The sequence below is a fragment of the Bos indicus genome, chromosome 18 (genome assembly GCF_029378745.1).
Source record: "Bos indicus isolate NIAB-ARS_2022 breed Sahiwal x Tharparkar chromosome 18, NIAB-ARS_B.indTharparkar_mat_pri_1.0, whole genome shotgun sequence".
Taxonomy (NCBI): domain Eukaryota; kingdom Metazoa; phylum Chordata; class Mammalia; order Artiodactyla; family Bovidae; genus Bos; species Bos indicus.
The window spans coordinates 56,089,075-56,105,013 of record NC_091777.1 but is presented as its reverse complement, the minus strand read 5'-3'; the positions used below and the strand labels follow the sequence as shown (position 1 = coordinate 56,105,013).

At 51.5% G+C, this 15,939-nt stretch overlaps 2 protein-coding genes across 3 annotated transcripts; both read right to left on the bottom strand.

The window, feature by feature from the left end:
- Positions 1–540: 540 nt before the first annotated feature.
- Positions 541–2,386, bottom strand: FTL (ferritin light chain). Its single transcript, XM_019978499.2, has 4 exons — positions 2,085–2,386; positions 1,772–1,918; positions 1,018–1,143; positions 541–847 (listed from the first exon to the last, which is right to left on the bottom strand). The coding sequence occupies exons 1-4, from the start codon at positions 2,184–2,186 to the stop codon at positions 695–697; spliced, it is 528 nt and encodes a 175-aa protein (XP_019834058.1). The 5' UTR covers positions 2,187–2,386; the 3' UTR covers positions 541–694.
- Positions 2,232–10,149, bottom strand: BAX (BCL2 associated X, apoptosis regulator). Of its 2 annotated transcripts, XM_019978503.2 has the most exons (7): positions 10,045–10,149; positions 9,407–9,458; positions 9,170–9,316; positions 8,661–8,796; positions 6,572–6,676; positions 4,023–6,180; positions 2,232–2,491 (listed from the first exon to the last, which is right to left on the bottom strand). In XM_019978503.2, exons 1-6 carry the CDS (start codon positions 10,076–10,078, stop codon positions 6,076–6,078), a joined length of 579 nt encoding a protein of 192 aa, XP_019834062.2. In that variant the 5' UTR covers positions 10,079–10,149; the 3' UTR covers positions 2,232–2,491; positions 4,023–6,075. The 2 variants fall into 2 exon arrangements, with proteins under 2 accessions (XP_019834062.2, XP_070627537.1); XM_070771436.1 differs by lacking the exons at positions 2,232–2,491; positions 9,407–9,458 and having other exon boundaries at positions 5,992–6,180; positions 10,045–10,135.
- Positions 10,150–15,939: the final 5,790 nt, after the last annotated feature.

The window sequence follows — 15,939 nt, the reverse complement described above, 5'->3', positions numbered from 1 at the left end:
TCATAGTGCTGAGCCCTGAACCCTGGCTCAGTACCTGTTTCACATGATGTGGTCTCAGCTGTTCAGACCCACGGGCCGGATTCTACCTATTATGTGCCTTGAGTTCCACACAAGCAGCCGTTGGAGGTCAGATCTGGGTGTGCATTGTGATTACCATGGGTGATTTACACAGTAATTCTCAAGTCACCCACTAAAGGAGCTGGCAATTTTAATACTGAACCTCCCAGAATTGAGCCAGACAGTAACTTTCAGAACTCAGCAAGTGCCTGGCAACATAACTCATCTGAACCAGTTTCTAGTTACTAATTAACAGCTGTCTGCTTCCAGTTACCAACCCCAGGTTTTACCAAACTCTCCCTGGAATCTGGGCTCTACCCTTTTACGAAGGGCAGTTAACAGCCTGGCGAAGCAGAGAACCTACTACTGCAACACCCCACAGGTGTTATGTCTTAGACTCCTTTCTCCCTGCCAGCCCAGTCCAACCAGCTTTATGAAGAGACCCCACCTTTTCCCCACCATGATACACACACAAAACCAGGATATGCTGCAAAAAGCTTTATTGTTTCCATATGGTCCAAGGCTTGAGAGAGGGCTCCAGGGTGTTAAAAAAAGCTGCCTAGTAGCTGCAGAGAGGGGCTTCAGGCAGCCCTGGTGTTAGGTGGGTTCTTCAATGGCCACTGGTCTCCAGAAGCTCCTAGTCGTGCTTGAGGGTGAGCCTTTCGAAGAGATACTCGCCCAACCCAGCCTGGGGACCAGCCAGCCTGCGGAGGTTGGTCAGATGGTCACCCATCTTCTTGATGAGTTTCACTTCCTCATCTAGGAAGTGGTTCTCCAGGAAGTCACAGATCTAAGGAACAGAAGAGAAAATGTTGCCACTTACAGATCTAATAATGGGACAGATCGGGCAGGGAGGCTCAGAAGAAAATCTGCTCATTCAAATGGTCAGTGCTTAGTTGGAATGTAAGTATCATTCTGGGTAAGGTCTTAGGATGGGCAGATGTGAAAGGAGATACTTACGTGGGGGTCTCCGCGGGCAGAAGCCAGGCCATGCAGATCCAACAGGGCTTGATTCAGGTTCTTCTCTACGAGAAGGGCGGCCTCCATAGCGTCCTGGGTTTTACCCCACTCATCTTGAGATGGCTTCTATACCGAAAACAGAAACGGCTCAGTACTAGCCACTCTGCAGCTGCTAAGTCGCTTCAGTTCTGTCCGACTCTGTGCGACCCCAGAGATGGCAGCCCACCAGGCTCCCCGGTCCCTGGGATTCTCCAGGCAAGAACATTGGAGTGGGTTGCCATTTCCTCCTCCAATGCATGAAAGTGAAAAGTGAAGTCGCTCAGCCGTGTCTGACTCTTAGCGACCCCATGGACTGCAGCCTACCAGGCTCCTCCGTCCATGGGATTTTCCAGGCAAGAGTACTGGAGTGGGGTGCCATTGCCTTCTCCGACTAGCCACTCTAGAAAGGACTAAAAACTGATTTTCCAGTAGTTGCTAGAGTAAAGGGTTTAGCCAGAAAAAAAAACTCGAAGAGCGTGGATATTTCATCCTCAGTATCCTACAAACTACACGTCCCAAGACACCACACGCTGCGTCCTGGACCGCCGCGTCTTGGGTGAACGGCTGCGCCTCCATTTCCAGCCATAACAAACAACCCACACAAGACTGAACTCAGTCTCCCAAGAGCCTATGCAGTACCCAAACCGCTACAATCAAGGGGTCTCTCGCGCAGGGATTCTTGGGAGATGTAGTCCGCTGCCCACACACTATTTACCTGCACGTCCAGGAAGAGGGCGCGGCCGCCACGCTGGTTTTGCAGTTTCAAGAGACGCTCCGCGCCCTCGCGCTTCTCCTTGGCCAATTCGCGAAAAAAGTGACCCACACCCTCCAGGGCCACATCGTCGCGGTCGAAATAGAAGCCCTGCAGGAAGAGATGGCGGGAACAATGGTAAGCAGGAGGCGAGGCCAGGCAACCGGACTCTGCCTTCTGACTATCGAAGGGGACAAAGAAGGCCAGCGCGTGCGCAGAGGGCCTGAGGTGCGCAGCTGAGGGAAACTTGGGCTGGGGGCGTCTTGGGGAACCTCACCAGAGAGAGGTAGGTGTAGGAGGCCCGCAGTTGCATGTTAACCAGGCGGTTGACGGCGGCCTCCACCTCGGTAGAATAATTCTGACGAATCTGGGAGCTCATGATTGGTCGGTAATAATAAGGAGTTAAAAAATGGTGGCTGGTCCCGGTGATCGCGGACAGCTGAGTGGCTGACTCCGAAGGTTGCGACTGGAAAAAAGGTTGGAGGGTGGTCGGAGGCTGGAGCAAGGGGCGTCCCTGGGTCTGTTCCGTCCAAGCACTGTTGAAGCAAGAGACAGATCCGCGGGGCCGCCGAGCGCACTTCAAAAGCCTGTGGACAAGGCGGCTTCTTTTATAGCGCGCGGGCCCTCGGAAGTGGGGCGGTCAGGGAGAGCGGTCGGCCAATCTGCAGTGGCGGGAGGCGGGACCTAGTGCCCGGGAGTGACCAATCAGGAGCAGATGGGGCTTCCAGCTCCCCGCCCCGAGGTGGGAAAGTCACGCGCCTGTACCAGGAGGGAGTTGTGAAATGGAAATGGGGGGCTGGGGGTTTTCGCAATATTCAAAGGCTTTGGGGCTAATTCTGGGAAGCCAAGGGATTCTGGAGGGGTCTCGCTGATAGGTGAACGATTAATGAGGACACTGGGAGCTCTGCAAACTAATGATCCCTGGGTCCCCCGGGGTCTCTCAGGAAAGTAAGCTGGATTCTGGCGTTGTGTCAAAGCATGGACGTTACTGGAACCCCGGGGGTTCTTTAGAGGTGTGGAAACCTCCAGAAGACTGGAAATTGCTCTGGGAGATAAGAGGGTCCCCGGAGCAGTGAGAAGTTTGGAAAACTGTGAGATGATATTTCTGGAACCCCAAGGACCTGGAGCCTTGGGGTTCAAAAGTCGGGGGAAGTTTCTGCAGCTTTAGAGTTCAGTGGAAGTCCATATTTTTGTGGAAACTTCCTGGGGAAGATCTTTAGACCCTGGAGGTGATCTGCAAGATTAAGAAAACAGCTATAGAGCCCTGGGGTTCAGCCCCATAGTGGGGAGGGGGAAAATGTTTCTGAAAGTCTTGTAAGGGCTTTTTAAAGAGGTTAGGAGTCTTGGAGAATCCTTTGGAGCCCTAGGAAGATAAGTCTGGGCCACTTGGAATACCTAGGGGCTATTTTATGAGCCTCTCTTTTTTTTTTCTGGGAACTGAGTTTGGGAGGGGGTGAACCGGAACTTGGGGGGGGGGGGTCTCTCTGAGACTGGATTTCCTGAAGATTATTTTGAAGGCAGCCAGAAACTGAGAATTCGTTTTTGGCTCTGAAGTAACCTCTCTGAAGTTGTCCCAGTCTTGCCTGACACATTCTTCAAGATCACAGAGAAGCCCTGGTTCCTGAGTAAACAAGAAGGGCCTGGGGACCTGTGGATGGATGTCTGTCTGCAACCAATGGACGTTCTTAACGTGTATCTGGGCCAGGCTGGTGCCTGTGTGGCAGATCTGGTTCACAACAGGACTCTGTCCTCAAGGAGCTCCCCATTTTTGGGGGGAAAGGAGAAACAAAGACAAGAATATGACCCTCTGTAAGTGCCCTAATGGAGGCAGCTGGCGGGCTGGGGCAGAAAGCTGAGGCTGCAGGGGTGTTGGGGGCAGAGGTCAGGGCCCCTCCTTGCAGAGAAGTTTCTCCAAGCATCTTGGGCAGGGTACCACCTGATCAGGGGGAGGCCAGTCAGGCTGGTATCTGGGGTCCTCAAGGGGTGTCTTGGCCCAGAGCCAGACTAGTAGCCGTGCTGAGTCATGCTGAACTCAGCTCCGGAAGGGGCTCTGGGAGGGGGGCGGGAGGCGGGTGAGGCCCGCTCACTGACCTCATCTCCTGGGGGGTGTACTGCAGTCTGGCTGGGACCCGGGGAACTGGGCCTAGCTGGGCCCCAAGTCTGACCGCCTCCCCCAAGGTGCTGCCCTGAGTGTGCTTTGTCTCTTGAGTCTTACTGTCTTTTTAGTTCCCTTGATGGTTTCCCTGGGCTCCTCCTGCCTGTGTCCATATTGTCCCCTCTCTCTGGGCGGTGACTCAGTCTCCCCTTACAGCTACTTTTTCAGACCTCCATGTCTCCCCTCTCTGGGTGTCTCCGGGGAAAGCCTGTGGGGGAGGGGCAGTTGCCCCAGGCACACAGTCACAATGGGGCCTGAGTTATTCATTCACCAAATTGCATACCTCAGCCCAAAGACCTTTAGCCTCGGCCTAGAGGAGCAGTGACCTGGAAAGTGCTCTCAGGTGGAGGGAGAGGAAGGGTGTGATAAAGGTGATCTGAAGCTGGACTGTTGGATCGGGGGATGAGGAAAGACTGGAGACCCAGGGAGACAGGGACAGAGAGACAGGGAGGTCAGAGAAAGGCAAAGACAGAGGGGAACAGAGAGCCAGAGAGATGACAACCAACTCTGACTATCTCAGTGACCTTGCTACTGCCAAGTCACTTCAGTCATGTTCGACTCTGTGCGACCCCATAGACGGAAGCCCACCAGGCTCCCCTGTCCCTGGGATTCTCCAGGCAACAACACTGGAGTGGATTGCCATTTCTTTCTCCAATGCATGAAAGTGGAAAGTGAAAGTGAAGTCACTCAGTCGTGTCCGACTCTTAGCGACCCCATGGACTGCAGCCCACCAGGCTCCTCGGTCCATGGGATTTTCCAGGCAAGAGTACTGGAGTGGGGTGCCATTGCCTTCTCCGTTCAGTGACCTTAGTAATCCCCTTTTCAGATTCCCCTTCTTTTTAAGAATTTTCTTCGTTTATTGTTGGCTGTGCTGGGTCTCCCTGGCTGCATATGGGCTTTCTCTAGCTGCGGCAAGTCGGGGCTACTCTCTAGTTGCGTGCGGGCTTCTCATTGGGGTAACTTCTCTTGTTGTGGAGAACGGGCTCTAGAGAGCGGGTTTGAGTAGTTGCGGCTCATGAGTTTAGTTGCCTCGTGGCATGTGAAATCTTCCCAGAGCAGGAATCGAACCCATGTTCCCTGCATTGACTGGTGGAGTCTTAACCACTGGACAACCGGGGAAGTCCTTTTAAAAGAAAAATAATTGCTTGGCTGCACCAGGTCTTAGTTGAGGACACAGGATCTTTGTTTCAGCAGAGGGATCTTTTAGTTTGGGATCTATTAATAGTTCCCTGATCAAGGATTGAACCTAGGCCCCCTGTATTGGGGGCACAGGGTCTTAGCCACTGGCCGGCCAGTGGCTCTTCTGAGCTCAGCATCTTCCCACAGGCTGGCTCCCATCCTGAAGGCACAGGGCCAGACCCCAGACTCCTCCCCCCAAAACCTATCAATCTCTGCTCATGTCCCTCCTCTGCCTAGACAATTCTTGCTCAGGCCGCCTCCAGAGTCTCCCTTGGACCCTCTCCAGCCTCCTCAGCCATCCAACCTCCAAGGGTTTTCCCAAAAGGCCTGAGCCCTACCCCTGTTCTCCTAGTCCTCCTGAGGCCTGCACACCCGCTTCTTCCCCGTTTCTCCTCCTCAGTAAATGTACAACTTCCTGTAGTCCCATGTGGTGGAAGCTTCCGGGCCCTAGTTCCTGGGGTTCAGGAGGCCTGCTTTGTACCCTGCTGTCCTGACCTCCACAACACCACCCCCCCAGCCTCTGTCAGGCTGGGGCCTGGCCCAGTGCTGCCTCCAACACAACACCCTGGCTGTGACAAGGACACAGGTGATTCAAGCCGCCTCAGTTCCCCTCAGGACTGTGGGCTCCTTGAGGGCAGAGCCACAATTTAACTTGCCACTGACCCACAGAGGGCACTGGTTACCCTCAGAAAAAGATGGGTCAGCGCATGAAGCCTGGTCTCCTGCGACAGCCAGGAAGCGGGCCCAGTGACTCAGACTCCAAAGTGTGGTCCGAAAGAGGTTTATTGTGCCCACCCCCCAAGACCACGCCTCCCTACCCTGCCCCACCCCAATAATTAAAAAAGTAAGAAAAACTCCATGGCCCCCAAATCCGCCCCACCCCCCTGAAAAATGCCATAATTTATGCAGAAAAAGTCCAAGGCAGTTGATGGCCTCAGCCCATCTTCTTCCAGATGGTGAGCGAGGCGGTGAGCACTCCAGCCACAAAGATGGTCACTGTCTGCCATGTGGGTGTCCCAAAGTAGGAGAGGAGGCCGTCCTGGGGATAGGGACAGCAGGCACTTCAGCGACTCAGCCAAGGGGCAGCCCCTGGGCCAGCACATGAGGGAGCAGGGAGGGGTCAGAGGGCACAAGTAGGGGCAAGGGCCTACGAGTGGGGAAGTTAAAGGATTATCATAGAACTTGAGGGATTCCAGAGGAATTGGAGGGAGGCACCAGGGAGGGCAGCGAGGCATCGGGTCAGGGGTCACTAGGAGGTCAGAGGTCACGAGGAGGTCAAGGGTCATGGACAGGTCATTGGGCACCCTGTGAATCAGGGGTTGATCAGACATATGACCCCAAAATGGGGAAGGGGGCACTCCTATGGTGGGCACAGAAAGGCCCAAGGGCCCCAGAGGAGTGGGGGAATGGGGTGGGGTTAGAGGTCTCACCCAACCACCCTGGTCCTGGATCCAGCCCAGCAGCCGCTCTCGAAGGAAGTCCAATGTCCAGCCCATGATGGTCCTGATCAACTCGGGCACCTTGGTGCACAGGGCCTATGGGAAGTGGGGACTTCAGGGACTGAGCCTTGTCCCTACTGCCTGGGGCCACTGGCCCCCAGCCTCCCTTCTCACGCTCTGTCTCCCTCCTGCCCTTCCGCAGTCTCTTTTCCACTCAGCGTCAGAATAAGCCTCATAAACTGTAATATGGATCTCGTCCTTGTCACCTGCCCTGTTCACAAACTATCTTATGGCTCCTTGGTACCTCTGGGATGAACAATCAAAAGCGCAGCTTGGCCTACAGAGCCCTGTGTGAAGGCTCTGACTTGAACACATTCCAGTTTTCCTCTTGGTTTCTGCACCTCATTGCCGTTCTTCCACATCTTCATTCCCACCAAATTCTTCACCTGCCTCAGGACCTTGGCACATGCTGATTCTTCTGCCTCAACAGGCCTCAACCTCTTCCATTCACCCCTCAAAGCCCAGGTCTAATGTCACTTCCCCAGAGAGGGCTTTCTGATCTTCAGGCCATGTAAGGCCTGACACCCCCCATACCCAAGACCTACTCTTCAACTTCCTTAGCTTTCCTTCTCACCCTTTATCTCACTGCTTCTCACCTGTTGTCCCCAGCTCCTATATAGAGCCCTCCTACCACCCTGACTGCGTCCCTCTCATCTCTTACATTCAAGCCCCATCAGCTCAATCTTGCAAACACATTAAGGAATCTACTTCCCCACCTCCATTGCTGCCACCTCAGTCATCCATTATAGGACTATTATAGGTACCCCCATCAGCTTTCCAGTTTTTGCCTTTGTGCCTCAAGATCCCTTTTTCTACTCACAGTAGCCAAAATAATTTACTGGGGCTCCCCTCCCCCAGTATTTTATCATGAGAATCTTCAGAGAAACAAAACGAATTTCACAGTCAAGAAGCATATACACACAACCTAGATTCTACAATCAACATTTTGCTGTCCTTGCTAGACAGAAGAAGAGATGGTTAGATGGCATCACTGACTCAATGGACAGGAGTTTGAGCAAACTCTGGGAGACAGTGAAGGACAGGGAAGCCTGGCATGCTTCAGTCCATGGGGTCACAGAGTTGGACACAACTTAGTGATTGAACAACAACAATCCTTGCTAGAAAAATCTTTTCTGCTTATAAACCGGGTCATCTAACTCTTGTTTAAAACCAGCCAATCACTCTTGCTACACTCAGTAAAGCTGGCTGATCTTTACAGAGGCCCACAAGACACCTTGAAATCTGCCCTCATCACTCACCTTCTCCCTCTCCTTACTCTATCCTAACCACGTGGGCCTCCTCATTGCCCTCAACACACCAGGCTTGGTCCTACCTCAGGTCCATTGCATGTGCTGCGCCCTCTATCGGATACATTTCCCCCCATCTTTATATGTATCACTGCATCTTTCTTGTCATTCCATCTTAGGCTTTAATGTCACCTCCTCTGAGAAATGGTCTTGTGGCTCCTTTGCACAATCATGTCACCAGAGTTTACTTTGCTCAGCAGTCATCATACAACACGGGCTTCCTGAGAGCAGGGACCTAACCTAGTTCTGTTCTGCGTCCTGGGTGCCAAGTACAGGTCGCACACATCATAAGCCCAATAAATGTTTGTTGAATGAATGTGTGTGTGTGTGTGTGGGGGGGGGGGGTCGCTCAGTTGTGTCCGACTTCTTGCGACTCCATAGACTATAGCTGGCCAGGCTCTTCTGTCTCTGGAATTCTCTAAGCAAGAATATTGGAGTGGGTTGCCACTTCCTTTACCAGGGGATCTTTCCGACCCAGGGATCAAACCTCGGTCTCCTGCATTAGCAGGTGGATTCTTTACCATCTGAGCCACTAGGGAAGCCCATGCTGAGTGAATAAATACATGAATGAAAAAGCTGATGAGTGGCCCATAGCTGACTCTCTCCATTCCCTCTGTGGTTTCCGGGCTGTCCCGAGGGTTGACCTCATGACTCCCAGGTCCTCTCAGGCCTGAAGGGAGCCTCCCTGGGCTCAGGGCCCTGCAGCCGCCCACCTTGAGCACCAGTTTGCTGGCAAAGTAGAAAAGGGCGACAACCCGGCCCCAGTTGAAGTTGCCGTCAGAAAACATTTCAGCCGCCACTCGGAAAAAGACCTCTCGGGGAGAGTCTGTGTCCACAGCTGCGATCATCCTGCAAGAGAGAGGAGAGCCAGTGTTGGGGAGGGAGGATCAGGCAGTGTGGCAACTCTGGGGTCCACCCAAACCAAAGATAAAACCCAAGACCTGAGCCAGGCTGAAATCAAAAGAGGCCATCGTGGGGGAAAGCCGCAAGATGGAAACTGGGGAAAAAGACTCCATGAAGGAGAGTTTCAAGATCCCAGGGCACGGGAAGGCTGGGAGTCCAGAGTGCTGAGTTGAGTGATGGGACCCTGGACCTCTGGGTCTGAAAGAAAAGGGGGCTGGACTCCAGCCTCCCAGTGGAAGTGGGGGTTGGGAGCTGGGACTCCTGGGTTCTGAGAGAGAAGGGGCCAAGTCGCAGGACTCCTGGGTCCCAGGGGCCACACCTCTGCAGCTCCATGTTACTGTCCAATTCATCTCCGATGCGCTTCAGACACTCGCTCAGCTTCTTGGTGGATGCATCCTGGGGCACCTGCTCCAAGCCCAGCTCGGGTGTCTCTCCCCCCATTCGCCCTGCTCGATCCTGGATGAAACTAGGGTGGGAACGGAGTTGCGGGGATACAGAATCAGAATGGGGTCTCATTCCCCAAATCCGTTCCGCAATAATCAGACCTCAAACTCACCCCTGAAGCAAAAGGGCCCCTGTCTTCATGATCTGCTCAGAGCTGGTGGGCCCTAGAGGAGAAAGGAGGGAAGAGGTGCCTGGACTCTTGGGTCCTAGGAGGATCCAAGGAACTGGAGTGGCTCCTGATCTCTGGGGGAGGACAACGCTAGGGGGCTCTGCATTTCTGGGCCCCTCATAGATAAAGTGAAGTGGTAGCCCAAGCAACTGAATCCCCGATGAAGAAAGAAGCAGGGGTCCTGGGCCTGTTAACCTTCATTCTTCCCGGGGCGGGGGGAGAAGGCTGAGGAAACACTTCAAGGGTCCAGACCCCTGGCCTGAGGCGACTGAGGGGAGACCCGCCCCTCCCACCAGGAAGTGGTGCCGGCGACAAGCCCGGGCCTGCCCCCGGGGCTTGGATTATGGGGTTCTCCCGCTCCTTGGGGGCCAGAGAGCACCAGGCGGGAAGGGATCGGGATGCGGAGGCCGGAGAGTCGGGGACCCCCGGGGAGGGAGTGGGTGGAGGCTGGCAGCGCCGGACCCGGGAGTTTCTGTGCCGGAGTGCTTGGCGATCGCACGGCCCCACACCGGCAGGAGGGATCGTGGGGTCGGTCGGCTGGGGGCTCGCCCTCCCCCCGGCTCGTCTGCCTCCCGCCTCACCCCCGCCTCTGGGTTGCTCCCCGGACCCGTCCATCACCGCCGCTCCCGCCGCCGCCTCTCGCCGGGTCCGCCCGGGCGGCCGCAGCACGCCCCTGGTCACGTGAGCGCCCCGCTGAGCGTACGTCCTCTCACGTGACCGCCCCTCAAAATGGCCGCCGCGCGCCTCTGCCCCGCAGGGCTGCGCGGAGTCCGGACCACACCTGCCTCACCTGCTTTTGGAGAGCTCGGCCCCTATCACGTGACTGTCCAGTCTGCACTTTCCTTTAGGAACTGGTCGTGGCGCCGTTTTACCGGCTAAGCAGTAGTCGCAGCTGTAACTTTTCTTCATTCCTGCAGTATTTTCAAAAGTTTCAGGGGGGACTCAAGCCCTTCTCAGGATAGAAAGAATATCAGAAGTCAAAAATAGCATTTATTGAGGCAGGACATTCCAGATGATTAACGTCTATGAATGTTTATGTGTGTGTGGGGGGGGGGGGGGAAGGAATTTAAAGTTCAAGAAGTGATAGATTGGCAGGGTGTGGACAGAAAGGGACCCCAAGAGAGGCTCCTGGGGTGCTTACTTGAGCATGTGCTGTGCTGTGTTCAGTGGTGTCCTATTCTTTGGGACCCCTGGCAGACTCCTCTGTCCATGGGATTTCCCAGGCGAGAATACGGGAGTCGTTTGCTAGTTCCTTCTCCGGGGTTTTTTCCCAGCCCAGGGATTGAACCTGCATCTCTTGTGTCTCCAGAATTGGCAGGCAGATTCTTTAACACTGAGCCACTTGGGAAGCCCATGCACATATTTAAAAATTCCTTGAGCTGTACACATAAGATACGCACTTTAATGTATGGAAATGATTATATCGCCTTGTAAAAAGAAAACAGTAAGAAGAAAAAAAAACTGAGATTAGAAAAATTGGCTGGGTCAAATGATGAATGGTTTAGCATATAAGAGAAGGGAATCTATTTCCCAGAGGTGCCTGGGAGCCAGGGAAATTGAAGATTATAGTGCCTTAGTCCATCAGCCTAACAACACCAGTTTATTGACAAGTTTATTGACAGTAAAGTTTATTGACCCATGAAGATGATAGAGATGACACAGCAGAGCAATCATGGAGCATCTTGACAGAGAAAAAGAGAGTTATTATTGGTTTGGAGGAAATGTAGAGTTTAGGTGATGACTATATGATAGGCTCAAAGCCAAGCAGTTGGTGGACTGTGAAAGGAACCAGGGTTCTGTATCCTTGCAAACTACAAGATTAATGTGGGTGTGGACCGTTGGGTCCAGAAACCCGTTGCTCTGCTCTTGAGTTGGAAATTGAAGCTGCTACTCTGTATCAAATGAGTTAGATCCCACAGGCAAGAGTGGGAGTGCAATGTTTCATTTTTACTGATTGAATTTTTAACGCTTGATGATTTTAGAGAACAAAGTTTCTCTGTGAGTAAGAAAGCATGTCCTTGGGAGAAACAGTGTTTTCTATTAATTTAGAAGCTTGCTTTATTTGTGTGTTATTCCAGCCCAATGAATTAGCCCTCCTTCCATCCCAATTACAGAAAAGGAAGAAAGGGCTTTTAATGCTGCCACAGATGTCTAATGGAGAAGGCAATGGCACCCCACTCCAGTACTCTTGCCTGAAAAATCCCATGGACAGAGGAGCCTGGTAGGCTGCAGTCCATGGGGTCGCTAAGAGTCGGACAAGACTGAGCGACTTCACTTTCACTTTTCACTTTCATGCATTGAAGGAGGAAATGGCCACCCACTCCAGTGTTCTTGCCTGGAGAATCCTAGGGACTGTGGGGCCTGGTGGGCTGCCATCTATGGGGTCGCACAGAGTCGAACACGGCTGAAGCGACTTAGCAGCAGCAGCACAGATCTCTAAACAGTACAACTGTTAATTAGTTGGGGGGGGGGGGAACCTTTTTGATAGTTCTGAAGTCAAAATTGTTTACAATAATAAAGATGCTATATCAGAACTATGAAGTCCAATTCCATCATGGGCCCCCAATGAGACCTACAGGTATTCACGCCCCTGTGTATAGTCCCCTCCCATATTGAATAGACTGACAGTGTGACTAATAGGATATTGTGGAAATAACAAAGTGTAACTTTCAAGGTTAGGTCATAAAAGTCACTGCAGGTTCTGCCTGGCTCTTTCTTGGATCATTTGCTTTATTAGAGGAAGCAGCTGGCATGTTGTAAGGACATTCAAGCAATCATCCTCAGGGGAAACACACATGTGGAGAAACCAAGTCCTCCAGCCACGTGAATGAGCGGCTTTGGAAGCACATCCTCCAGCCCCAGTCAAGCCTTCTGATGACAGCTGTGCCCACCAACATCCCGATTGCAACCTCATGGGAGATCCTAGGCCAGAACCACCCAGCCAAGCCACTCAATGGATTGCCAACCCTCAGAAACTGTGTGAGACAATCAACATTTATTGTTGCTTTAAGTTGCTACGTTTGAGGGCAATCAGTTACACAACAACAGATAACTAATACGTCTAGGATAGTGAAAGTGAAGTCACTCAGTCGGTCGGACTCTTTGCCACCTCGTGGCTCCTCCGTCCATGGGATTCTCCAGGCAAGAATACTGCAGTAGGTTGCCATTTCCTTCTCCAGGGGATCTTCCCGACCCAGGGATCGAACCCAGGTCTCCCACATTGCAGGCAAATGCTTTAACCTCTGAGCCACATCTAGGATAAGTACAGGCTATTTACAGATGAGGAAACCAGAGCCCGGAGAAGGAGATGGATTTGCCAAAATTGTCCAGTTCTTATGGGTGCTATCTCCAGGGCAACTGTTTCACTTGGACAGGGCTTTCTTTTCTGTTTTTTGGTTCTTTTTTTCTTACTTTAAAATTTTTTATATTGTCATTTGCTCTTTCGTTTTTGACATCTTTTTAAAAATATTGATTTATTTGGTGTGCCAGGCCTTAGTGGTGGTACGAAAGATCTTCAGTCTTCTTGTGGTATGTGGGATCTTTAATTGTAGCATGTGGTTCCAGTTCCCTGACCAGGGATTGAACCCGGGACGCCTGCATTGTGAGTGTGGAATCTGAGCCACTGGGCCACCAGGGAAGTCCTTCAGTGTATTTTAATAATAATGTGTAGCAGAGGACTTCCCTGGTGGTCCAGTGGTTGAGAATCCACGTGCCAATGCAGGGGACATGAGTTCCATCCCTGGTCCTGAAAGATTCTATATGCCACAGAGTAACCAGGCCTGTGAGCCACAACTACTGATCCTATGCTCTAGAGCCGGGGAGTACTGAGCCCACACGCCACAACCACTGAAGCCTGAGTGCCCTAGAGCCTTTGCTTCCCAAGAGAAGCCACCACAGTGAGAAGCCCATGCAGCACAACTACACAGAGTAGGCCCCACTTACCCTCACCGCAAACAGAGAAAGCCTGAGTGCAGCAACAAAGACCCAGCACAGCCAAAAATAAAATAAGTAAGTAAAAATTTTAAACAGCTTAGAAAAGAATATCAAAAAGTATATATATATGACTGAATGGTGGAAGTAGTGAAAGATTTCCTCTTCTTGGTCTCTAAAATCACTGTGGATGGTGACTGCAGCCATGAAATCAGGAGACTATTGCTTCTTGGTAGGAAAGCTATGACAAACCTAGACAGTGTGTTGAAAAGCAGTGACCCTACTCTGCCGACAAAGGTCCGTATAGTCAAGGCTGTGGTCTTCCCAGTGGTCACGTGCGGTTGTGAGAGCTGGACCGTAAAGAAGGCTGAGCGCCAAAGAGCTGATGCCTTCGAACTGTGGTTCTGGAGAAGACTCTGGAGAGTCCCTTGGACCAGAATGAGATCAAACCAGTCAATCTTAAGGGAAATCAACCCTGAATACTCATTGGAAGGACTGATGCTGAAGCTGAAGCACCAGTATTTTGGTCACCTGATGCAAAGAGCCGACTCATTGGAAAAGTCCCTGATGCTGGGAAAGACTGAGGGCAGAAGCAGAAGAGGGTGTCAGATGATGAGATGGCTGGACGGCATCACTGATGCAATGGACATGAACTTGGGCAAACTTCAGGAGACAGTGAGGGACAGGGAACCTGGTATGCTGCAGTCCATGGGGTCACAAAGTGTTGGACACGACTGGGTGACTGAACAACGTGACTGAATTACTTTGCTGTATACTTGAGAGCCCTGGTGGCTCAGTGGTAAAGAATTCATCTACCAAGCAGGAGACGCAGGTTTGATCCCTGTGTTGGGAAGATCCCCTTGAGAAGGAAATGGCGATCCACTCCAGTATTCTTGCCTGGGAAATCCCATTGACAGAGGAGCCAGGCTGGCTACAGTCCACGGGGTCACAAAAGAGTCAGATACGACTTGGCAACTAAACAACAGCAGCACTTGAGAGTAACACAATATTGTAAATCAACTGTACTTCAGTTTAAAAAAAGAAACTGACTGCCACGCCAGACAAAGAAGAACTCTTTGCACACCGAGGATGGGCCACAGAGGAGAGGGCTAATGTGCTGTAGATGTTAAGTTATTGAGGGTCAGAGGGCCCTGGTGGCTGATTTAGGTAAGTTTCTGGGGTGAAGAACAACGAGTAGGATTTCTGCTTAGACATATTAAAAATGAACCCATTTATCGGGTTATAAAAGTTATACTAGATGTACTGGTTCACTGTCACTGTGTAACAAGTCATCCCAGAGCTTAGTGGCTTAAAGCAACAGTTATTTTATTATCTTTGATAGACCCATGGATAGTGAGATTGAGCCAGGTTCCCTGGGCATTTCCAGCTTGGGGTCACTCAACGTCTGCAGTCAGATGATGGCTAGAACTGGAAGAGCAGGGAGACTGAAGGGTATTGGGACTTGATGGAGCATCTCTTTATTTTCATGGAACCTCAAGACTTTCCATGTGGTTCCTTTTTTTTTTTTTTCATATCCACACAAAGAAACATTTATTAGGCACCAACGATGGACCAAAGAAAAGGACTTCCCTGGTGGCTCAGACAGTAAAGCGTCTGCCTACAGTGCGGGAGACCCAGGTTCAATCCCTGGGTCAGGAAGATCCTCTGGAGAAGGAAATGGCAACCCACTCCAGTACTCTTGCCTGGAAAATCCCATGGACGGAGGAGCCTGGTAGGCTACAGTCCATGGGGTCGCAAAGAGTCGGACACGACTGAGTGACTTCAAATACATACATACATGGACCAAAAACTGTTAAACAAATCCACTGATACAGACATTCAATTTTCCCTATAAATTTCATTGTTGTGTATATGGTTGTCTTTTCCAGTTAAGTTAAAGAAAGCTCAGAGACTCTTTTTAAATCTTAGAGGAGATTCTAATTTCTAAGGTTAGCCATTACATATAAATAGTAAAAGAATTCCCTAGTGGCTCAGTTGGTAAAGAATCCTCCTGCAATGCGGGAGACCTGAGTTCGAGTTCTGGGTTGGGAAGATCCCCTGAAGAAAGGAACAGCTATCCACTCCAGTATTCTGGCCTGGAGAATTCCATGGACTGTATAATCCATGGGGTCGCAAGAGAGTCGGACACAACTGAGTGACTTTCACTTTCACAAATATTAAAAAACTATTGAGTAGGAGTGTGGACAAAGTTGACCTTTTTTCCAATGCAGAAAATCCTACAAAGGATGAAAATTGGACAGCAAAATTGACAGGAGAATCCAAAAGTGATCATTTCACTTTGGCAGATGCTGAGCTGAAAGTGGTAGAAAGATACTCATCACAGATATTCACGTGTGTGTGCGCGTGCTCAGGCATGTCTGACTCTTCGCAACCCCATGGACAATAGTGCACCAGGCTCCTCTGTCCATGGAATTTCCAGGCAAGAATACTGGAGTGGGTTGCCATTTCCTTCTGTCCCTGTGATTTTTTAGTGTGGGATGGTTTCAGTTGCCTTACAGCTTGGTGGCTTTGGGACAGCCAAACTA